At 46.0% G+C, this 24,169-nt stretch overlaps 1 protein-coding gene across 2 annotated transcripts in view; it reads right to left on the bottom strand.

Moving 5' to 3' along the window:
* Window positions 1-3,338: 3,338 nt before the first annotated feature.
* LOC132382131 (arf-GAP with coiled-coil, ANK repeat and PH domain-containing protein 3-like) overlaps window positions 3,339-24,169 on the bottom strand; it is a 365,516-nt gene continuing 344,685 nt past the window's right edge. For both annotated transcript variants that reach the window (XM_059952024.1, XM_059952025.1), the window contains exons 23-25: window positions 20,593-20,703; window positions 18,606-18,667; window positions 3,339-5,433 (exon numbers count right to left, since the gene is read on the bottom strand). In XM_059952024.1, the coding sequence (XP_059808007.1) occupies window positions 5,327-5,433; window positions 18,606-18,667; window positions 20,593-20,703 (280 nt within the window). In that variant the 3' untranslated portion in view covers window positions 3,339-5,326. The remainder of the gene's footprint in view (window positions 5,434-18,605; window positions 18,668-20,592; window positions 20,704-24,169) is intronic.

Below are 24,169 nucleotides of genomic sequence, written 5' to 3'. Positions count from 1 at the left end.
ACATTGGAGGGATTCAGCAGGTCAGGCAGAATCTATGGAAATGAATAAACAGTCAACATTTCGGGCCGAGACCCTGCATCAAGACTGGAAAGGAAGGGGGAAGAAGCCAGAGTTAGAAGGTGGGAGAAGAGGGAAGATTACAAACTTGAAGGTATTAGGTAAAGCCAGGTGGGTGGGGCAGAAAATAAGAAGCAGAGAGATGATGGGTAGAAAAGGTAAAGGGCTGGAGAAGGAGGGTTCTGATAGGAGAGGAGAGTGGACTGAGGGAGAAAGGGAGGGAGGGGCACCAGGAGGAGGTGATAAGCAGGCAAGGGGAACCAAAGTGTGGAAACGGAAGAAGAGAAAAGGGGGAAGTGGAAAAATTACTGAAAGTTCGAAAAATCGATGTTCATGCCATCAGCTTGGAAGCTACGTAGATGCAATCTGAGGTGTTGCTCCTCTAACCTGAGAGTGGCCTCAACGTGGCAGTAGAGGAGGTTATGGACCAACGTGTTGGAATGGGAATGGGGATTGGAATTAAATTGCTTGGCAACCCGGAAATCTTGCACTTTGCAGATGGAGTAAAGGTGCGTGTAGCTTAGATTCCATGTATCCCAGTGCTGAGATCCAGAGTTGACTGAAGGCTCAGTTGCCAAAGTTGGAAAGGTGAAAACTACTGGTACAGCAGACAGTGTAACTGAACTGAGATATCAGAAGGTTGTATACCTGAAAGGAGTTAGGTGCTGTAGGGCACAGAGGGATTTCAAAACTAGGGTTGAGAACTTTGAAATAGAGTCATTGTTGAACAAGATGCCAGTCTAGGATTCTAAGTAAAAGGATAATGAAATTTGCAAGCTTGGTATATCAGGATATGGATAATGAAGTTTACGGATGTTTGAAGTTGAGAGCTGGAAGGAAGAACTTTGGCCTGGCCAAATATAAATGCCACCAAGTTATCAATGAATTCATTAACATGGACGAAATGAGGCAGTGTAATGAATGTGGAAGTTGTCAGTCTTCTAACTCATACAGCTTTGATGTTACAAGTTAGAAAGTATGACTTCATCAAATTGGTACCAGGGATGGAAAATGAAGAGTTTGGAAGTGGATACTCTGGCAAATCTTGAGAGAAGATTTACCAGTGTAACATAAAATCATAAGATATAGCAACAGAATTAATCCATTCTGCCCATTTGATCATGGCTGATATATTTATCCCTCTCAGCCCTACTCTTCTGCCTTCCCCCATAACCTCTGACATCCTTACTAGTCAAGAACCCATCAACCTCTTTTAATATACATAATGATTTGGCTTTCACAGTCGTCTCGCAATGACTTCCACAGATTCACTACCCTCAAGCGAGAGAGATTCATTATCTCTGTTCCAAAGGGATGTCTTCTATTCTGAGGCTGTGCCCTTTGGTCCAAGACTCTCATACTTCTGGAAATATCCTCACCACATCAAATACATAATTTGTGATTTTGATCAATGAGCAGTAGCTGGACGAAAATCAATTGGACAATCTGCCGTGGTTTCGTTGAATGGCAGAATAGGCCCAGAGTCTGAATAACCTCCAGCTTTTTTTAGTGTTTCCATATAAACTGATTTAACAGGTTTAGATGTGGAGTATCAGAAACAATGGACACCAATTTGGGAAGTGATAATGTGATGACAGCCATAGATATGACAAGGAACACTTGAGGGCAGTAGTTTGCAAAAATAAAGGTCAAAGATTTTTTTTGTGTGACTGGGTTGTGAGATTGGCATTGGTAACAATAGTAATGTAGAAGTGGGAAATTGATATGAGCTTCCAAAGGGGCCAGGAGAGAAAATCAATTGTCATTATTTAGGATAGAGGGAGCATATCTTCCTAATGATTATCGGTCAATATATTTCATTTAAAAATAATTTTATAAATGCGTACTTCCTAAAGCTTAACTAGTTTGATTTTGAATTTCAAGTTATCCAAAGGATGATGACAGGAGATTAATATTTCTTATAAGGTTAAATGTCAAATCTTGAAAAGCGTAATCACTAACAGGATTTATATGGCTCTGGTGGAGTAGGATTATGGGTATGTGTTTGAAATTTTGTTGCATGACCAAAAGGACTGTGGTAGATGGGGGTTCGGTTGTAACATTCAAGACAAATTCGGGTAGGTGTATAGTATGGGTGTAGGTAGATGGTACTAAGTAGAAGATCAGATTGGCATAGACTGGATGGGCCAAAGAGCATTTTTCTGCACTGTAGTACTCTATGATTCTAAAAGATTTCTTATCAATGGATATGCACGGCAAGTGTGGTAGAAGGTATTTCTGTCCAGTGGTGAATATCTGAAGTAATTGATGAACCTAGTGTCTGTAAAATAGTCACAGAATGAAACCTCTACCTGTAAAGGTAGATTCTAGTGGTAGGATATATATTTAATTTTATAAGGTTACTACAAACAAAGTGCAGAAAAGAACAGTTTTATATAAGGAAGTAGTGCGGATATTTGGAGAAAGATTTTATTGGAATTTTTTTTGCAATGGAACTCCACAGCTGTCAGCAATAAACAGTACTTAAGTGTGAATATTAGGTAACCCAGCCAGCCTCAATCTTGTCCTTCAGTGATTGTTACACACCTACATTTTCTGGGTAAAATTACTGATACTGACCTGACAAAGCCCCTTGACCTTGGTGTTGAATTTAATATTCAAATGTAAAGCACATCTTGATTATGTAGATGCAGAGAAAATGATGGTGAAGCCTGATGGTACAGCCAGGAAACTGGCATGACAACAGTGCTATGGAAGCACCGAAGTATGAGAACATGGCAACATAAGCAAGCCTTTTATCACTGGTGGCTGTTCTGCTGTTTGATATAAATGGCTGGACCTAGGTAAGTGTCCCAAGCTGATAAACGTTACAGAGACCATGATAGATCCACATCAGAAAAGTTGTACACAAGTGGGTAGCATTTTCCTGGAGCAGAGGCATTGCAATTTCTAGTGCGCAGTTTCTGCAGATAACAAGCACATGCAAAACCATGACAAAGCAGGGAAGGAATCCAAGGTGAGCTTACATTGGAGGATGAAGAGTTATTGTCTTCATGACCATGATCACCCTAATCAGAATTTGAATTGGACTTTACACAGGCAGAAGTGGGTTCTGCTGCAGATACCAGCACTGAGCCTCAATCAGCTGTATCACCCAGTCCAAGCATTGTCACAAACTAAACCTGCCAAGACCACGTTCCCATGACTTGAACATTGGCTCAGTAGTAGCTGTTGAAATTTATTTGTGTAAGTGCCAACTGTCACTTCATGCACATTGCAATAGAAAAGAAAGCAATAACATTTAGTATGTTAAACAGATTGGTTTTATTTATATTTATGTTTATATTCAACATAATTGTTGCAACAGTTTGATATTTTTTTTTACATAGAATAACATTGAATTTTACAGTAAGGCTGTAGGCCATTGGACCCAATAGCTCCATGCTGGTGTTTATACTCCACACGAGTTTATTAAAAATATACTTGAGTGATATATTACTTCTTACTCCCTGACCTACATGTACATTATATACAAGGGTTGATTTTATAAGTGGCAAACTTTGAAGACTATACCTGTATAGTCTGAACATACAATCTTTTTTATTACACAAAGCAAGTACACAAAGTGCATCATCTCATGCTTCAACAAGCTTAGAAATGAGCAGTACCAGTCTCTTACAAACTAGCTTGTAATAAATAATGTTTTGGAAACTGATCCTCTCAACAGAAAGTGCTGAGCAACTGTTCCTCAAACATGAGCAATGCTTAAATGCTTTTACTTTTACTTCTGCTCTTTCACTCCCTCCCTTCCTAAATTTCTCCCTCTCTTCTGAAAGCACTGACACACCAAAATTGAGCTCAATAATCTACATCCAACTGCCTAATGCTTGGTAGTTGCATGAATATAAGTTCGTGAAGGACGCCAGACCTATGCTACCTTTCAGTGAGATTCCATGGAAAGGGTGGTCAGGAAGGGGAAATATCCATCAAATAATTAGGAGGTGCTATGATTAATAGCTGGTGCCACATGTTACACATCTTTCAACTAGTCGAAAATTTGGTTTGCCTTTGACCAACGTAAGTTACCAGCAGAGGCAGAAGGAGTTGTCTACTTCGTAAACTTGGTGCTTTAGTTAAGAAGGGTAGAATAGAGGATGTACTAGAGTTGATGCGTACGTCATCTATCTGATCTCATTAGAACGAATGGAGGTTCTAAAAACAGACAACATAAAGAGAAGTATGGTGTGGCAAAGGAAAAAGATGGAGTAAGATCTTTACCCACAAGTTGAAAACAATTTAAGATGACAACCATATTTAAATGTAACAGCCTCTACATATATTAAGGTTGCATAAAGTGATTACTCAAGGTATCATAACCTTCATATGGTATTGGCCAATTACCAAAGTGTTTTTTTAATTAGAAAATAATTGATATAAAATCACATGTATATTGCCAGCAACTTGGCATCATGACACATTTTTATTCTCATAGGTCCACAATGTCTACTCTTGGACTGAAACAGAATGAAAAATTAGTTCTATAAAATATAGAGTACTGGAATATTCTGTTATTTAAATGAAGGCTTTTCTCTCAAGTGTGCTAGCAGGGCTGTCCTGGGATCTGATTCAATAGACAGCAGCCTAATTTTGTTTTATTGTCATGTTTAAGAGATGAATGGAATGTGAGAAATTTCTGGCACAAGTTAATCAATGAACAAGTTCATCCCAGGCAAGCTGGCCATTTTCATGACTGGACGGCAGGCTGGACGTGTGAATGCCAGATCTATCTACGTCGACTGCTTGTCCCTCTTCCGAGTCACCCTTGTGCAAGATACCCCTGGTGAGGGAGTGTATAGTGGAGGTTCTGAGAGTGATAGGATGGTGTGAATCTTGGACCCAGATAATACTTAAGGAGTTTTGAGAGTGACGTTTCAATTAGATGTTTAAAAATAATCAATCCCCATACAATGTCAGCTGGCAATAAAAGACAAAAGTTGTAAAAGGGAGTTGTTAGATAGTGATCAGAAAGATAAGCATTTTCCTCCTCAACTGATGTTTTCTCTGAAGCACGAGTGGTGGTAGCTGATTTAAAACAAATATTTCAAGTTTGTACTTGGAAACTACAACTCAGTCTGCATCTGATGACAAATATCAGAATTGTCAAGTATTTTGACTGCCCCCTGGAGGCGGAAGTGTATCAAAACTTCGGTCAGGATTCTGGAAGTTCACAGCCTCTCCTCATGGTCGACTGGCTGTGGCCCGATTCTCCTGAACACACGGCTAAGGCCTCGAGGAACATCTTCGTATGTTACCTGCAGGAATGGCTGAACTGGAAACTTCGCCTGTTGAGCTTCTCGGGATTGTTGGATGCCATGTGCGAAAACTCCCTAAAAATATCATGATATGTCTCATCACCTGCAAGGTAAAATGGATTTAGAATGAGATCTGGTAAGATGCTAAGAGAAAATGTCTGTGCTATCTTAAACGCCCCAGTTATTATCGGAATATTAAGGTCACGGGTAACAGATCTAACCAAAATGATAAGAATGAGAGGTGGAAAATCGAAAATGTCTGAAACACTCGAGGTCAGGTGGCACCAATGGGGTCTTTGACCTGAAACAATTTTACTTTCCACAGATGCTGCTTGATCTGCCGGGTTTCCCAGCAATTTCAGTGGATTTCCAACATCTGCAAGATTTTTGATTTTTCTTTTTGAGTTAAGTTTTTTAGCTTTATAAATTGAGAGATGTTCAGCTTGAGATGTCTGAACTCAAAGAAAATGTAATGAGATTTTTGTAAATGGGGGGGGGGGCTGAAAGGTTGACTGGGAAAGGTATATTTCCACCGAAAGGAAACAGAAGTGCATCAAAAAGCATTCACTGGGGAGCAAGTGAAGATCTGGGGTTGGGGGGAATTACACAATCATGTTAAATAATATTTTGCAGAAACATAATTACGCGTTGCATGGGAAATGATGAATGCCATTGGTGAAAGAGCAACTGAGTGATTGCTTAGTTTCTTCATAATTGTGTGTATTTAAGGCAGGGATGGATAGGTTCTTGATTAGCCAGGGCATCAAAGGGTATGGGGAGAAGGCAGGGGAGTGCGGATGACTGGAAGAAATGGACTAGCCCATGATTGAATGGCGGGGCAGACTCGATGGGCCGACGGCCTACTTCTGCTCCTATATCTTATGGTCCTATAAAAGATGTTATCTGAGATAACCAACATGGGTTACTAGGGTACTATGCTTTTTTAGATCTGATCGAGCTTTCTAAAAGCATTAATTTAGAAAAATACTGCAGCTTCCAATACCAGTTAAGAACACTGGATACATCGGTGCAGTGGAGTTCCAGGAGAACTGGAATACTTTCTACAAACAGCCATATCAAGGAGAGTCCCAGAACCACTGGATGCAAAAAGGAGGCACAGTTCTAATGCCTTTGGGCGTCAATATTGAGGGATATTTCAGAGGCCCTGGCTACCAAAATGGGCTATGCTTCCTGCAACATGCTTTTTGATACTTAGGCAAGTTAACAGAAGTAGGTGTCGTGGCAGCTTTAATATGGAACAAGTAATGACGACACGTTTTCGTATGTCCGAGACTGTAGTTAACGTATGTAAATCTATTTTAGACCGTCCTTCTCCAAGAAGAATATTTTCTGCCGTGAGCAGTACTTTAGAATCTGCCGTCTTTGAGCAGTAGAGGGCAGCATTTACTCGTTACTGTACTTGCTCCTCATCATCTGCAGAAGAGAAACTCAACACTTCCATGCTTTGGCCCAAGCTTGGACAATCTAAGGGAGAAGGTAACTTACTGCCCCCGCTCTGTTACGCGCTCAACTACGTTTTAACCAATTGTTTCTTAAATTAGTTCGTACAGTTGGCCTCGGTAACCCGGTACAGGACAGGAGACGATCTTCCTGATTGTCGCTAACAACCTTTGTTGAGAAGCGGTAGGTTGGGTCTGCGATGCGCATAAACGTTGTCCAATTTGCGGACACTCGACCTGATAACTGGCTGGAAGCCCACCCAGTCGGATGGATATGCGGTAGAAATAGGAGGTGTATGTAAGTAACATGCAAACCCGCCAACTCTCGATGGAGTAACCTAGGTTAAAATTGACTCCTGGGTTCAGTTATAACTGGTATCCTGTACCCATGGGAGCTTGTTCTACAGTATGCGATGAACGGGAAATGCAGCAGAAAGTTGTCCCCGTGTTCGGGGTGGGTTCGGAGCCTTCGCTTCTCCATTAGCGGGGTTTAAACCACAGGCTCACTGCCGCCTCCCATTGTTCAGAATCCCACCTCTTCTCTAACGTTGGGATGCCGCCTCGACCTTTCGACCCGACGGGAATCTGTAAATCAAGCTGCCCGATCTCTAATCGGAACAGGACGGTTCTTCATGAATATCCAGCCGCCCAAACCCGTACACCTGGATACAGGCGACGCAAGTTTCAAGACAGCATGACATTTTTAGACTCAACATCCTCTACCTTTTGGGGGGGGGGGGACCCTACAGATGCTGAAAATGGGAAATAAAACAGACTGTTGGAGAAAGCGTCATGGGTCAGGCAGTAACAATGGTGGGAGAAATTTTTTTAACGTTTGATTTTCTTTCTCTCCAAAGATGCTGCCCGACCATCTCCATCTTTCTTAATGCATTGGCGCGCGGTAGCTTTACAAAGAATGCCCGATAACAGAAACACCCCTTCCCAGTTCCGCTGGGTGGACTTTGTTCTCCCACAAGAGTGTTGCTAGTTAATATATTTTTCCCCAGGGTCTGGGAGTATTGTGCACAGTTCTGGTCATCTACCTACATGAACGACGTCAGTAAGATTGGAAGAGTTCAGAGAAAATTTATAAGGATGTTTCCGGGTACAATAAGAACTGAAGGCTGGTTCTTGTTTGAATTAATATCTGCAATATTCACATAACTCGGAAGCACGTTTACTGTGGTCTAAAGTTAATTGTTTCTAATGCTGGCTTTTCATTCAATGTTTTAAGTTTACCATTATACTGGGCGTTATAGGTTCCCACACTCCAAACGATGGAATCTAAACTCCTGCTTCATGGCTTTTAGTTCTAAACAACAGGATAGTCCAGTAGCGTTAACCCCCCCCCCCCCAATTGGAACCACGTTTTTTAAGAGTTCTGTCTTTCGAACTTTTGGAGACCAACCCTCACCAAAAGGGACCATCTTAGCTTCCTCTCGCCATATATGAAACTCAACGTGGTCACGTCAGGCCCAAAGCCCAGAGTTCAATACAAATACATTGCAGGAAGAGTGATTAGGGAATACGGAGGAGAAAATGTCCATTTATTCAAAATAATTCTTTCCACCTTGTATTTTAATTGACGTTCCAACAGGCCCTCTCAATCCTGGCCCATTCTTGTGTTTATTGGAGGTAGCGCGTACTTCGCAAATAATGGCATTTTAAAAAAAATTCTAGGGCACAAATAACAGATTGGCGATGCAACTGACGGAAACATAAAAGATTGGAAAATTGATGGAAGATGGCGCCGGAGTTTGGCACCTGGTCGCAAGCTGCTTCCGGCACTTCTAATCTCTACTATGGTAATCGTTTTACTCTGTACTGATCTGTTTGAGCAGTATGCAAGATATTCTTGTATCTTGTTACATGTGACAATAATCAATCAATTCTAATTCCGAGACCTTTTCCAATCTGTTTCGTGCTTCTGCGCGTCGAAGGGGCTTCCTGCCAAGGACAGGAATCCACGGGCTCTCTCTACAATGTTTTAAAAGTAACATTGATAATAGGTATTTGCATCTTAAATGGTCTTTAACCGTTTACCAAGCTCAGGCTGCGAGTCCCCATGTTTTGAAGAGGTGTGTTCCCTTGTCAGGTGCTCGGGCTGGCATAGCGAGACCGATGGGTGTCAAACAACCGGACTATCCCAGGTCTCAACAATCCAACTGGTGTTCATACTCTTTAATATCTACTGACAGGTCACACATTCCACTCTATGGATATATTCGCCTTCTGAGACAGTGGCCCATTACAAAGTCGGCGCATTAAGAGACAAAAACAGTCGAGAGAGACAACTCTTATAATCGTCTCCTCGCGTGTCGCCAGCGAGGAGACAATGAGATCAAAGTTGCTTACTGAAGGTCACCCAACAGGTCACGTTTTGGCTCCACACTTTTAAAAAAACGTATACAACATTCGTTCGTTCACCTCTCCACCCCTGAAACACTCAGCGACCGCTGCGGCAACAACATTGTTTTCTGAACGAGGGTGGGGGGTAGATTTGTAATGACCACTAAAGAGAGAGTGATCGCCCCCACACTTTATCTCTTTCGCCCACCTGTGAGGTTTCGTCTCGTATTTGAAAAGACGCCACTTCCTCATTGCGGCACCAAGACTGACCCAGATTAGAGCCGGTCTCCGGAGTCGGACCTGAACTTTCGACCTTCGGACGAGCTTGAACCGTAGCTGACATGCACAAGGGTCATGGGGTGGGGAGTTGCGAGCAGGCCATGAGGCGGGTCTAGAGAGATTGGGGTAAGTTAAAACGAAAGCATCTGGACTACACCGACGAGCATTAATATTGATGCAGTGCTTTTTTTTAATATAAAAACTAAAGTGATCAGTAAAGACGCGAGTGCCAGTGGCAGAATTACAACGTGCAAAAGCAAGCAAAGACTACCAGTTGAGGTTAGGATTTCAAACTGAATTTATTAACAATGTTTCAAAAGACAATAAGAAAGCAGACACAAGTGTAAATTGTACAAAGATATCCAGCTCCAGAATGCATCAGTCCGAATACAACATTCAGTACAGAGAACGCGCAGGCTCATGACAAAGCAGGCAGTGATAGGGTTAAGTTGCGTAGCATATTTACAGCAAGACTGCGGCCTACAGCAATTCTACACACTTTTCACAGCAACTACTTTAAAATGCGGGGTTGCACTTCCTACGGTATCTAACACAAGCACATACACGCAAAGTTTGCCGTGGTAATTTGCCAATTTATCATTTGGCATCGACTTCTAACTAACCATTTGGTTTCCCCATACCCACCACTCTCCTCTCCACCCCTCCCACCCCACCCCCGGTATGCCCCGCCTGTAGGCACCGATTCCTGGGCAGAAGGTGTTCCAGTCTATCCCTTTCACCAGGCTATCTGCTGCCTCCCCACCCTGTCATTCACCAAGCTCCTATCAGCGGGAGTCACGGAGCCGGAGGTAGAAGAACTCAGTTTCCCTCCCCCGGTCCCCAACCCTGCCCCAGACCACCACCACCACCACCACCCTCAACCCTCCGCCGCGCCCCACTCTCAGAATTCAGCCAGCCAACCTCATTACAGCCGAATGAACCTGCAGCAGGAATGAGCTGCCGGTTTCCGCCGCGGTTTTTACCTGGTTTGTCTCTCTCTCCGGTCTTTGGCAGGAAGTAACGGGCTTACGAATCGTGGAACGGGCGTGTTTTCAGATTAAAATAATTTTAAATTTTAAAACCTGCGCTGAATATTTCAGGGCACCACGTTACGTAGAGGAATTTTGCTTCATTTGGTCTCTAAGTGGCCCGGTTTGTCAATGGCGATTGACAGGGCAAGGAGGTGACTTCGGACTCTGAGAGGAGGCGAGCGGTTTGCCGAGCTCCGCAGGCCTGACCCGCGTGGGAGGCAACATTAGCGACGCCTTCGGGTTTGGGTGGGTAAGAAATGAACGTGTATGAAATCTTGGGTTGCTTAATGCGCAATATGGTCCCACTGTACCCCTTTCTGTCACTACTTTGCCTTAAAAAAAGATTTAAGATGAAGCAACACACAGAAAATGCTCGTGGGACGCAGCAGGCCAGGCAGCATCTACAGGAAGTACAGCCGACGTTTCAGGCCGAGATCCTTCGTCAGGACTTTAAGATGAAGGTTGGTTTATATCAGTGGCACAGGATGTTCGGCAATATATACAAGGCTTCTTGCATATCTGTACAGATGGATGAAGGCATAAAAAATGCTGATGATACTAAGTTGGGTGGCAGAGTGACATGTGATGAGGATGTTAGGAGAATTCAGGGTGACTTGGATAGGCTGGGTGAGTGGGCAGATGATGTTTAATGTGAATAAGTGTGAGGTTATCCACTTTGGGAGTAAGAACAGGAAGGCAGATTATTATCTGAACGGTGTAGAGTTAGGTAAGGGAGAAATACAAAGAGATCTAGGAGTCCTTGTTCATCAGTCACTGAAGGTGAATGAGCAAGTGCAGCAGGCAGTGAAGAAGGCGAATGGAATGTTGGCCTTTATTACAAAGGGAATTGAGTACAAGAGCAAGGAAATCCTCTTGCATTTGTACAGGGCCCTGGTGAGACCACACCTGGAGTACAGTGTACAGTTTTGGTCTCCAGGGTTAAGGAAGGACATCCTGGCTGTAGAGGAAGTGCAGCATAGATTCACGAGGTTAATTCCTGGGATGTCTGGACTGTCTTACGCAGAGAGGTTAGAGAGACTGAGCTTGTACACGCTGGAATTAAGGAGATTGAGAGGGGATCTGATTGAAACATATAAGATTATTAAGGGATTGGACAAGATAGAGGCAGGAAATATGTTCCAGATGCTGGGAGAGTCCAGTACCAGAGGGCATGGTTTGAGAATAAGGGGTAGGTCATTTAGGACAGAGTTAAGGAAAAACTTCTTCTCCCAGAGAGTTGTGGGGGTCTGGAATGCACTGCCTCGGAAGGCAGTGGAGGCCAATTCTCTGGATGCTTTCAAGAAGAAGCTAGATAGGTATCTTATGGATAGGGGAATCAAGGGATATGGGGACAAGGCAGGAACAGGGTATTGATAGTAGATGATCAGCCATGATCTCAAAATGGCGGTGTAGGCTCGAGGGGCCGAATGGTCTACTTCTGCACCTATTGTCTATTGTTCAAAAGATCCAGTTCTGGTGTATCTATGTTATTAGATGATCAAGGTATCTGTATTTGGCTCTGAGATAGTTGCTAGCATGTGGAATTAGTTGAAATAGTGTATTAAGCCCCGATTATGTACTCCTGTGCTCTGATTCGTTCTCAGTTTATATTTGTTAAATATGTAGATTTAAAGTTGTAGCCAGACATTCTTCTTGAAATTGGACAATATCTGTTAGCAGTGCAGAGTCCAGGCTTGTGTCTGCAGACCTTATGGGCCCCGGCCCATATTGGGTTTGAAGAAAATGAGGTGGCAGACATTCTAGCCAAACAATCACTTTAAAAATCAAGGACGTAAATGCCTGTGGTAACCACGTTAGGATAAGGAAAAGAAAGGGTGGCATTTATATAAAATTCAGAGGATGTTGGGAGCTCAAATGGGAGATGGATATAAAAGGAGGGAAGAAGTTATAATTACTCATCTATGAGTTGGACATACTAGGTTGAATAGTTATTTGTTTTGAATTAATATGCATGATACAAACATTTGTAGGGGTGCACCTGTCAAGAAATGGTGCAACATATAGTTTGAATGTAGATCTTATGAGGTGTAAAGGAAATATCTAATTGTTAAATTGAGATCTTTGGGTTAGACACAATTTAACATGAATACTTAGAAGAGTGCTCCGTTGGATCATATATTAGTGTGTATTAGACTTTTTGCTATTATGTTATTTTTGGGGGTGGGGGGTTTATAGTGGATGTACTTCCTGTCTGCTCCACACTCCAACTCAGTAGTTGGTGGTAATGCCCCCGATGTTGGTGTGCCAACCGCCACTAAACTTTACAAGACGACGACGACCCATGTGGAACCTTTTTGTCCCTGCCTCTCCTCCATTAGCTGCAGCACTGCACAGGGACTACACATGGGCAACTACAGAACCTAGGAATGTGCTGGGTTCCCTCTTCCTGAGCATAGGGGTGGAGGAGGTGGGGAGTGTCAGGGTGGAGGAGGTGGGGAGTGTCGGGGTGGAGGAGGCTGGGGGTGTCGGGGTGGAGGAGGTGGGGAGTGTCGGGGTGGAGGAGGTGGGGGGTATCGGGGTGGAGGAGGTGGGGGGTGTCGGGGTGGAGGAGGCTGGGGAGTGTCGGGGTGGAGGAGGCTGGGGAGTGTCAGGGTGGAGGAGGTGGGGAGTGTCGGGGTGGAGGAGGTGGGGGGTGTCGGGGTGGAGGAGGTGGGGGGTGTCGGGGTGGAGGAGGCTGGGGGGTGTCGGGGTGGAGGAGGTGGGGAGTGTCGGGGTGGAGGAGGTGGGGAGTGTCGGGGTGGAGGAGGTGGGGAGTGTCGGGGTGGAGGAGGCTGGGGAGTGTCGGGGTGGAGGAGGCTGGGGGTGTCGGGGTGGAGGAGGTGGGGAGTGTCGGGGTGGAGGAGGTGGGGGGTGTCGGGGTGGAGGAGGTGGGGGGTGTCGGGGTGGAGGAGGCTGGGGAGTGTCGGGGTGGAGGAGGCTGGGGAGTGTCGGGGTGGAGGAGGCTGGGGAGTGTCGGGGTGGAGGAGGTGGGGAGTGTCGGGGTGGAGGAGGTGGGGAGTGTCGGGGTGGAGGAGATGGGGAGTGTCGGGGTGGAGGAGATGGGGAGTGTCGGGATGGAGGAGGCTGGGGAGTGTCGGGGTGGAGGAGGTGGGGAGTGTCGGGGTGGAGGAGGTGTGGAGTGTCGGGGTGGAGGAGGCTGGGGGTGTCGGGGTGGAGGAGGCGGGGGTGTCGGGGTGGAGGAGGCGGTGGGTGTCGGGGTGGAGGAGGCGGGGAGTGTCGGGGTGGAGGAGGCGGGGGGTGTCGGGGTGGAGGAGGCGGGGAGTGTCGGGGTGGAGGAGGCGGGGAGTGTCGGGGTGGAGGAGGCTGGGGAGTGTCGGGGTGGAGGAGGTGGGGAGTGTCGGGGTGGAGGAGGCTGGGGAGTGTCGGGGTGGAGGAGGCTGGGGGTGTCGGGGTGGAGGAGGTGGGGAGTGTCGGGGTGGAGGAGGTGGGGGGTGTCGGGGTGGAGGAGGTGGGGAGTGTCGGGGTGGAGGAGGCTGGGGAGTGTCGGGGTGGAGGAGGTGGGGAGTGTCGGGATGGAGGAGGCTGGGGAGTGTCGGGGTGGAGGAGGTGGGGAGTGTCGGGGTGGAGGAGGTGTGGAGTGTCGGGGTGGAGGAGGCTGGGGGTGTCGGGGTGGAGGAGGCGGTGGGTGTCGGGGTGGAGGAGGCGGTGGGTGTCGGGGTGGAGGAGGCGGGGAGTGTCGGGGTGGAGGAGGCGGGGAGTGTCGGGGTGGAGGAGGCGGGGGGTGTCGGGGTGGAGGAGGCGGGGAGTGTCGGGGTGGAGGAGGCTGGGGAGTGTCGGGGTGGAGGAGGCTGGGGAGTGTCGGGGTGGAGGAGGCTGGGGAGATGTCGGTGTGGAGGAGGTGGGGAGTGTCGGGGTGGAGGAGGCTGGGGGAGTGTCGGGGTGGAGGAGGCTGGGGAGTGTCGGGGTGGAGGAGGCTGGGGAGTGTCGGGGTGGAGGAGGTGGGGAGTGTCGGGGTGGAGGAGGTGGGGAGTGTCGGGTTGGAGGAGGCTGGGGAGTGTCGGGGTGGAGGAGGTGGGGGGTGTCGGGGTGGAGGAGGTGGGGAGTGTCGGGGTGGAGGAGGCTGGGGAGTGTCGGGGTGGAGGAGGCTGGGGAGTGTCGGGGTGGAGGAGGTGGGGAGTGTCGGGGTGGAGGAGGTGGGGAGTGTCGGGGTGGAGGAGGCTGGGGGGTGTCGGGGTGGAGGAGGTGGGGAGTGTCGGGGTGGAGGAGGCTGGGGAGTGTCGGGGTGGAGGAGGTGGGGAGTGTCAGGGTGGAGGAGGCTGGGGAGTGTCGGGGTGGAGGAGGCTGGGGAGATGTCGGTGTGGAGGAGGTGGGGAGTGTCAGGGTGGAGGAGGCTGGGGGAGTGTCGGGGTGGAGGAGGTGGGGAGTGTCGGGGTGGAGGAGGTGGGGAGTGTCGGGGTGGAGGAGGTGGGGAGTGTCGGGGTGGAGGAGGCTGGGGGTGTCTGGGTGGAGGAAGTGGGGAGTGTCGGGGTGGAGGAGGTGGGGGGTGTCGGGTGGAGGAGGCTGGGGAGTGTCGGGGTGGAGGAGGTGGGGAGTGTCGGGTGGAGGAGGCTGGGGAGTGTCGGGGTGGAGGAGGTGGGGGGTGTCGGGGTGGAGGAGGCTGGGGAGTGTCGGGAAGAAGGTTGAGGAGTATTCGGGTGGAGGAGGCTGGGGAATGTTGGGGCGGAGAAGGCTGGCCTGACCTGCTGAGTCCCTCCAGCATTTTGTAGGTGTTGCTCTGGATTTCCAGCATCTGCAGAATCTTGTGTTTATACGTTGCATAGAAGCTGGGGTTACTTTTGACTGCACTGTTTGGATGTAATCAACCTCTCAGCTGCAGCAAGATAATTTAATACAACAGGGACAAAACTAAAACCTCTTCAAACTGGCTGATGAAGCAGTGTGTGTGTGCACCCCAGGAAGAGAGATGGAGTTGGCGCAGGTGAGTGGCTTTGAGTACAAACAAAATTGGCAACTCACAGTGTGAGGAGTCAATTTGCCTCATCATACCTTTAAGACTGAGATTGATATAGATACTAAGGGAAGTTATAGGCTTTGGAGATCTAGCAGAAACATGGACTTAGGACAAGCATTGATGAGGATATTAAAAGTCAAAACAGAGTTGAGGAGCCTGTAGTCCAAGTTTACCCAACCTGGGTCCATGGCATAAAAAAAAGTGGAGAGCCCCTACTTTAGTCCAATCCTGCCACAGTTAGAAGAGGCAAGTATGCAAGAGATGAAGAGGAGATCTCGCTCATCATTATCACAAAGTAGTCCTGGCTACTGGGAAGTCCTGAATTGGGATCAAGTTTGTTTCAGAATCATTAGCTCACCTGGCAAAAGCCATGGCTAAACTGTCGTGAGCCCTCTAACGTGAACTCTTGTTTGCCGTATCCGGGAGGGGAAAAGTGTGTGGGTGGGCAGAAGTGTGAGAAAGCTCCTGGGCATTCTCGCTCTACTGAATGGAGAATAAAAAAGCCCATCGAGTTCTGGGAGGGGCAGAGGGGTGGCTTTATTTTGTTCCTTTCTGCCCAAAGACCCATATTACCGACTTGTAAGCCTTTTGTACTAGAGTATGAAACGAGGCTATGCACAGCGTTTATTTGGAGATGTCAGCTATGACAAACCAGTTTAAAAAGTGTTCCATACACAGAAGCACAGGAAAGAATTTCAAACTGAAGGTTTTTTTTTGTTGCTTTTTCTTTTGTTAAAATTGTACCTGTTGATATCCCATAGGCTGAGGCTTTGTGGCAAATCGAGCAGCTTTCACAAAACGTAATAAAATTGACCTTTTGAGAACTTGCCGTGTGCTCTAGGCTAAACAACGCAATAGAAATCTGCACCAGTGCGTTGCACTAAATGAAAGCTCAGACGTTTTATGTCTGTACTGTGCCGATACAAAACAAAGTGTGTCAATTTAAAAAAATACACTCTATGGTGTTACAAAAGAAAAAAAAAACACATCTCCAACAATAAACACAGTTACCTGTATTGGGTTTCTTTTTCATTGCACTATTCCTCTGGGCAATTCATATAAATAAACACGTAAAACAACACTTCCACTGTCAAAAATTCAAAGTGTAACAGAAAACAATACTGTAAGGTTGGAAAAGTGCACCAAGTTGCTTTTATACATATAATCTAATTCATAGTCTATTTCATTTTAAATAAATTGTCCCGATTAGAACAAAACTCCTTTTTTTTTTAAATATTTACACAACTTCCCCTCCCACCCTCACAAAAATCTGAATTCTTTTTCCCGTTTGGAGAAACAGACATATCCAGCTTTTCAAAGAAAACCAAGCAATGAATATCGTCCACACACAACACCTACTTTTAACAGGCACAAAGCCAGAATCAATCCTATCTTTTTTTATAAACTGAAGGTCACCTGGTCTGTCAATGATAATTACCATCAAGATTAAAAGATACAAGGTCAGTGACACCATAGAACGCAATTTCAGAAAACCAAGCTCCTTCAGAGCTGCTCATGTTCTGGTTACCAGATGCAGCATCTGCATAAAGCAGTGTTTGAATGATCAAAGTTCATATGGCTCAGCACTTCCCTATTCCTCTGCATTTCCACATATTGCTGTAGAAAAGATTAATATCATAAATATTAAGTTTCTTCAAGTTACTTAATAATAATTCAATGGGCAGTTAAAATAGCTATTCATAAACTGCTGATGTTATTAAAGTGAGTCCTGTGAGACAACCGATTTGACTGCTAACTCTTTCCAATTTGCCTGAATGGTTATTTCCTGTTACCAAGGCAACAAATTCTGCAGCACCAATGCAACCGAGTCTAAGCACCACGGTCCAGGTTTCTCCTTCGAACCTGGCAGACAGTGCCGCTAGTAATTAGGCCTGTACATTGACAAGACGTTGTTGGTGAAAGCAGAGAAGGGTTTTGCTTGACTTGGTGACATGTGAACAACCTCCCTTTGAAACAATAGATCTCAAATAAACCTGTGATATTTCTTACTCCTTCCCCCCCCCCCCCCCCCCCGAGTCCTTGCTTGGGAGGACCTGCAAACATAGGGATGTACCCACAGAACTTGTGGTGGCCATCTCCGGCCTGAAGGTGCCAAAGGAAGCCTGCCACACATCTGGCTCTTGGAATAGTGTGCTGGACGCTCCTTTGAGCAACAATGCCAAAGCGGCAGCTGGAAAGGTCACTGGTCCTGGGTGAGATCTGCCAAAGGTGGGGACAGTCCTGACCAGGATCTTACCAAAGAGAACCAAGATAAACTACGTTTAATATGGAGGTCTTTCAAAACCAAATCCTTGAGAGTGGTTAATTTTTTAATAATGAACATAAGTTAACTTTCATGAGAATATTAGCATTCATCAACTATTGATCTATAATGCATTTCACCCATGGTTTCACATTTAACTGGAGATGGGCTTTCATTTACTTAGAGGCTGTTTTGCAAACTTAAAATTCACTTTAGCTTCCTTCTCTCTCTCCACTGTCGACATCACTGACTCTTGCTGTAGAGTTCCACAGCAGCCAGTAGCACAACAGTCATGCATCACTGAGGCAGTGGCCATTGGCAAACCCTTAACTGGTTTGCCAGTCACTGTCAAGCCCTCTCTACTGCCATGCCCAAGGATACGACACATCCGATTGGAATCACTGGGTCACGCTCTGGAACGGGAAAGCACTACTTCTAGAGCAGACGTGGGGGAAGCAAGTCCAATTCACTTCCACTGACTGATGAGCCACTTCATTCAGTAAAGACTCCACACCCTGCTGGTCTTTGTGGAACAGTGCCATGCAAGGGAAGGAGTCCAACAGTTAGGTAAAGGGATGCTCCACTACCAACCCTTAATAACGGTGTGGAATGTTTCTGAATTACAAAACTCCATGATTGGCAGTGCTCACAGCAGAACTGAAAAATCGTGAAGGTCAGAGAGCTGTTCACACAAAAAACCCAAGAGCTCTTCCTTTTCCTCTTTCACCAACAACAGCAGCTGTGCATAGGCATGGAAGAAGTAGCCCATTACCACCCATGAGAAAACACAGTCAAGAAAGAGGCCCAGTTACATCACCCGGTCAGGGCAGCTTTCCTAGCATTCGTCTATCTTAAGACTGATAAACTCCTGTATGCACTTTCTGTACTGAAGCTCAGTGGGGCTGCTGCTGGGATATTGACCTGGCTGCCCAAAAGATCCTTCCGTCTCCCGCATCTCTTCGTTCATCCTTGCCAATCGCAGCCTGTGGGCAAAGAGAGTACATGTTAATATCGCTGTGCCAGGGAAGGGTTGGGGGGGGGGGTGGGAGAGGGAAGGTACAACTCTTCACAGGTAAAATATTTCCAATCAATTTAAGCGTTTGCACTTTGGAAGGACAAACCAAGGTAGAACATACAAGGTAAATGGTAGGGCACTGAGGAGTGCAGTAGAACTGAGGGATCTGCGAATACAGATACAAAATTCCTTAAAAGTGGCGTCACAGGAAGATAGGGTCGTAAAGAGGCCTTTATAAATTCAAAGTATTGAGTATAAGAGTTGGAATGTTATGGTGAGGTTGTATAAGGCATTGGTGAGGCTGAATTTGGAGTATTGTGTGCAGTTTTGGTCATTGAATTACAGGAAAGATATTAATAAGCTTGAAAGAGTGCAGAGAAGGTCTACAAGGATGTTGCTGGGACTTGAGAAACTGAGTTACAGAGAAAGGTTGAATAAGTTAGGACTTTATTCCCTGGAACGTAGAAGAATGAGGGGAGATTTGACAGAGGTATATAAAATTATGATGGGTATAGATAGAGTGAATGCAAGCAGGCTTTTTCCACTGAGGCTAGGGAGAGGACATGGGTTAAGGGTGAAGGGGAAAAAGTTTAAAGGGAACATTAAGTTGGGGGGGTTCTTCACACAGAGAGTGGTGGGAGTGTGGAATGAGCTGCCAGATGAAGTGGTAAATGCAGGCTTACTTAACATTTAAGAAAAACTTAAACAGGTACATGGATGAGAGGGGTATGGAGGGATATGGTCCAGGTGCAGGTCAGTGGGACTAGGCAGAAAGGGCCAAAAGGCCTCTTTCTGTGATGTAATGTTCTATGGTTTAATTTGAGGGTTCTGGCAGGTTGAATGGTTTCATTGATAGAATCACTGGGCTAAAGTCAGTGCACATCAACTGGATCTTTCTATATCTTTGTGAATCTTTTAGGAAAAGTGTTCCCAGATCGGGGGTTGGGGGGATAAAAACGGGCTGGCACATCTTGTTCACACTGACCTTGTCCCCAATGGACTAAGTTGAACCCCCAACAATAGTGGAAAAGTTGGATGTCAACAGGTGAGATCTCCAATCTTGGACTTTGGCTCTGGAACCATTCAAAGTTACAAACAACCCTCAGGTTTTAATGGACTAAGCATCAGAGTTGAGCTGAACCTAGCTCCTTCTCCACTGTACATACACCACCTCTGGTTATACCTTTTGGTTTGGAAATTTAGACTCTCAGCACAGGAAACAGCAGGGGACTGCGGACTGGCTACAAAGAACCCAGCCAGGCCCCATAAGATATAGGAGCAGAATCAGGCCATTCAGCCCATCGAGTCAAACCACTATTCAATCACATCTGATTTTTTATTCAATCCCCATTCTCCTGCCTTCCTCCCTTTACCATTCGATTTCTGCCTTGATTTCTGCAGTCACTTGCCTCCACTGTCCTCTGTGGCAACAAATTCCACAGATTCACCACCCTCTGGCTGAAGAGACCCCCAGGCTGATCTTCACTAGCTAGTAGGAGCTGGAACTGGTGAAGAGAGAGGGCAGGGCAGGTCATACACCTGTGCTCTCCCATTTCTCCTTCAAAAGAAGTTTTCTGGGCTTCCAAGAAGAGGGGGCACAAAGCCTGTGTCTTGGCTTTTTCCTGAAAGCAATTTGCAAAGCAGGTAACCTCCAAATCCGAGCGCCTTGTGAACTGACTCAGGAATGGATCAGAGATTAGCGTATAGCAGGAACAATTTCAGGATCACAGATTATCAACAGTCACCAGTCACAGACACACTTCTTTACACTTAATAACAGGAATTACATGAGGATTTGAAGTGTGTAAAAAAAAATCATTAAATAATACCCGAGGCTGCAAGTCTGAAACACGGTGACTACGTCACAGACCAGGAGTGGATAGAGAGGCTTACAGTGTCACAATGTCTGCATTGGCAGCTTGAACAGCAATGCTGAGCGGATCCTGTCCATCATCGTCCACTGCGTTCTGATTGGCTCCTCGCTTGAGAAAGAGACATACCTGGCTGGAAAGAGGTTAACCCAAAGTCAGAACACACGCTTGCTTCACGGTAACGTCTGACAAATAACAAATTGCATCAATACAGCATTTTTAACACATCAAGTGTTCCAGTGCTTGGCAGGCTGCTGACTACTTTGTTATGCTGGGCCATGATCTTTAATTAACCTCAGCTACCTCTTGAGTGGCACAGCCTTGGAGGCTCGTATGCCTCAAAGACCTGGAGAACTATGATGGCTGGAGTTTGGCTCTTGGTAGGGTCACCCATGCCAAGTCACTAGCTCAACGCTCAATCCAGATTCCACGGATGGAATGCGTGCAAGGGGCCGGCTGGATTTGAACCTGGGACCACCGGCCTCGAAGTCCGGTGCTGATGACACTACACAACCGGCCAGCTATAATGAGGGATAGACTCAGGAAAGACTCCTACAAATAAAGATTAGAGAATGTGCAGGCAAGCGGAACACAAGCAGCTCACACCAAAATTACAAAGCAAGTGGGATTAGGTGTGCAAACATTAAGAAGGGCTGGTGTGCTGCTCAGAAAGATGGCTAACTAGAAGCCCAGTATTCGATGTTTGTCGCTGGAGTTACAGGGGTACAAATTCATCCCTCGGTTGGGTGTGCTACACAAGTAATGAAAAGCTTGTACAGTGAACCCCACTTATGAAGTTTAGACCCCTTGTTCTGCCTCTGACAGCTGTGGAGGCCAAGACCATGGGTATATTTAAAGCAAAAATTGATCGCTTCCTGATCCGTCAGGGCATCAATGGATAAGGCAGGTGTATGGGGTTGAGTGGGATCCTGGATCGGCCATGATAGAATGGGAACAGACTCAATGGGCTGAATGGCCCAATTCTGTTCCTATGTCTTATGGACCAGATTGATCCTTGCAAGTGGCTGAATGCAGTCTCCTGGGAGTCTGTGTTTACTGAACAGCTCACTGTTTCCAAGTGACAGGAAAAAATACAGGTCAGAAATGACAAGTGAAATGGGCTCCAGTTTACTAACGGCAACTTCTTCCAAAGCCCAAGTGTGGGGGGGGGGGGGGAATGGAAAATAAAGCTTGCAAAGTAAATAGAGAATAAAGAGAGGCTAGGAAGAAAAGTAATAGACAACAGCTTAAACAAAAGGAAGAAAAGCATCCACTTTAACTTGTCTGATGAGAGCAGCTCTTCGGAGTTGCAATAAGACAGTAAGAAAGCAAGTGTAGCTCTGGAACCATAACCTTATTGTCAGTGCAGAGAGCCCAAAATCCCACAGATCCGACAGGCCTAGGGAGATGAGCACATTTGATGCTTCTGGTAGTGTAGTGGTGAGCGTGGCATTATCTGACACCACCTGTAAGAAGTCTCTATTTCCTCCCTGCGGAACACGTTGGCTTCCTCTAGGCAAATAACCTCTTCCTTACAAGGCAAAGGAGATGGTTATCGACTCGGAGGACTTGCACCACTCACATCCCCCCTCTTTACATCAGCGGCAGAGCAGTTTCAAACCCTCAGGATCACACACATCATCTCTCACAGCCCCAGAGCACATCCTGCACAGTCAGGAAAGCTCACCAATGCCTCTACGTTCTGGAGAGGCTGAGGAGAGCTAAGCCACCTACATCTATAGCAGGAGGGCTCTACCACGGGCAGTCAAACCTGCCCAACACATCACTGGCACCAGCCGACCCGCCATCAAGGACAGTTATACAGAGAGGTGCCGGGAAAGGGCCAGTAACATCACAAAGGATCCCACCCTCCCTGCTCGTGGACTGTTTGTCCCACTCCCATCAGGGTTCAGGCTACATAGCATCCACACCACCAGACTCAAAAACAGATACTTTTCCCTAAACAGTAAGGCTGATCAACACCTCCCACTAACTCTACCACGACTTTACTATTTCCCATCAATTACCTTATGTACAGCCTAGAGTCACTTTATGGGCAATCTATGTACATAAAGTATCTTACATGTTTATGTTTATTGTGTGCTTTTTAATATTATTGTGTCCTTTATCTTTTGTGCTGTATCAGATCTGGAATAACAATTATTTTGTTCTCCTTACACTTTTGACAAGAAAATGACATCAAACAATCTTGAATCTTGTTTGGGTGCTATTTGATAGAGTGAGGAAATGGATGGGGGAAGGAATGAGGGATGATGGGAGGGGTGAGACTGCAGAGACCGAGTCACAGAAGGAATTCATTACCAAGAATGAGAACCTTAAATCTGAGTTTGTCTGGAGACACCAGAACACTGGGAAACAGCGTAACTTGGTGTAAGGTAGGATTCAAAATGACTGAGAACTGGGTGAGCTGCAGATTAAGGAGGATGAGATTCTGAGCTGATTGCTCCAGTATCTGGAGTTACCAAAATGAGGTAACCAATGTCCCCTCTAATTTATAATAAAACACTAGAATACTACAGCACAGTACAGGCCCTTCAACCCTCCATGTTGTGCCGACCCATATATTCCTCAAAAAAAAGTACTAAACCCACAATACCCCATAACCCTCTATTTTTCTTTCATCTATGTGCCTTTCCAAGAGTCTCTTAAATACCCCTAATGTTTTAGCCTCCAGCACCATCCCTGGCAAGTAATTCCAGGCACCCACAACCCTCTGTGTAAAAAAATCTTGTCCCTGACATCTGCCCTAAACCTCCCTCCTTTAACTTCGTACATATGCCCTCTGGTGTTTGCTATTCACGCCCTGGGAAACAGGTACTGGCTATCCACCTTATTTATGCCTCTCATAATCTTGTAGACCTCTATCAAGTCCCCTCTCGTCCTTCTACGCTCCAAAGAGAAAAGTCCCAGCTCTGCTAACCTTGCCTCATAAGACTTGTTTTCCAATCCAGGCAACATCCTGATAAGTCTGTTCTGCACCCTCTCCATAGCTTCCACATCCTTCCTATAATGAGGTGACCAGAACTGAACACAATACTCCAAGTGTGGTTGCACCAGAGATTTGTAGAGTTGCAACATGACCTCTCTACTCTTGAACTCAATCCCCCAGTCTGTGCAAAATTCTATTGCCCAGTGACAACAGCACGTGCGCACTGAATTTTATATGTGAGGTATTCTTTTTAACAGCTAGCAAAACACTGTCAAAAAGAACTTTGATCATTTTCACTCTTGTTCATCTGCACTTTCACAAAACATACATAGCAGGCCTGTAGTGGGCAACGAAGGACTTAATTTGCCAGAGCTTTTGCACATCATCCGTGTGTGATTTTCTTGCTCAATAATGCTTTAAAAAGTCAAGTTTCCAAATATCACTCCACTTCTTCCCACTTGCAAATTCTCCAGCAACTTTTGCATCACAACAATACATACAGGTAACACCAGTTTCAGTATTGTACATAAATATTTCTCGTAGCTGCACGTCCCTGACCTCATGAGCTTTCGGTGTGGTTGTTTCTACTGTTTCATTAAGCCATTCCGCTATGAATGAACTAGCAGTTCTTTTGCACCTCACATCCTTT

The sequence above is a fragment of the Hypanus sabinus genome, chromosome 27 (assembly GCF_030144855.1).
Source record: "Hypanus sabinus isolate sHypSab1 chromosome 27, sHypSab1.hap1, whole genome shotgun sequence".
In the NCBI taxonomy this organism is placed as follows: Eukaryota; Metazoa; Chordata; class Chondrichthyes; order Myliobatiformes; family Dasyatidae; genus Hypanus; species Hypanus sabinus.
The sequence above is the reverse complement of the archived record's forward strand: the minus strand, read 5'-3'. Positions and strand labels throughout refer to the sequence as shown.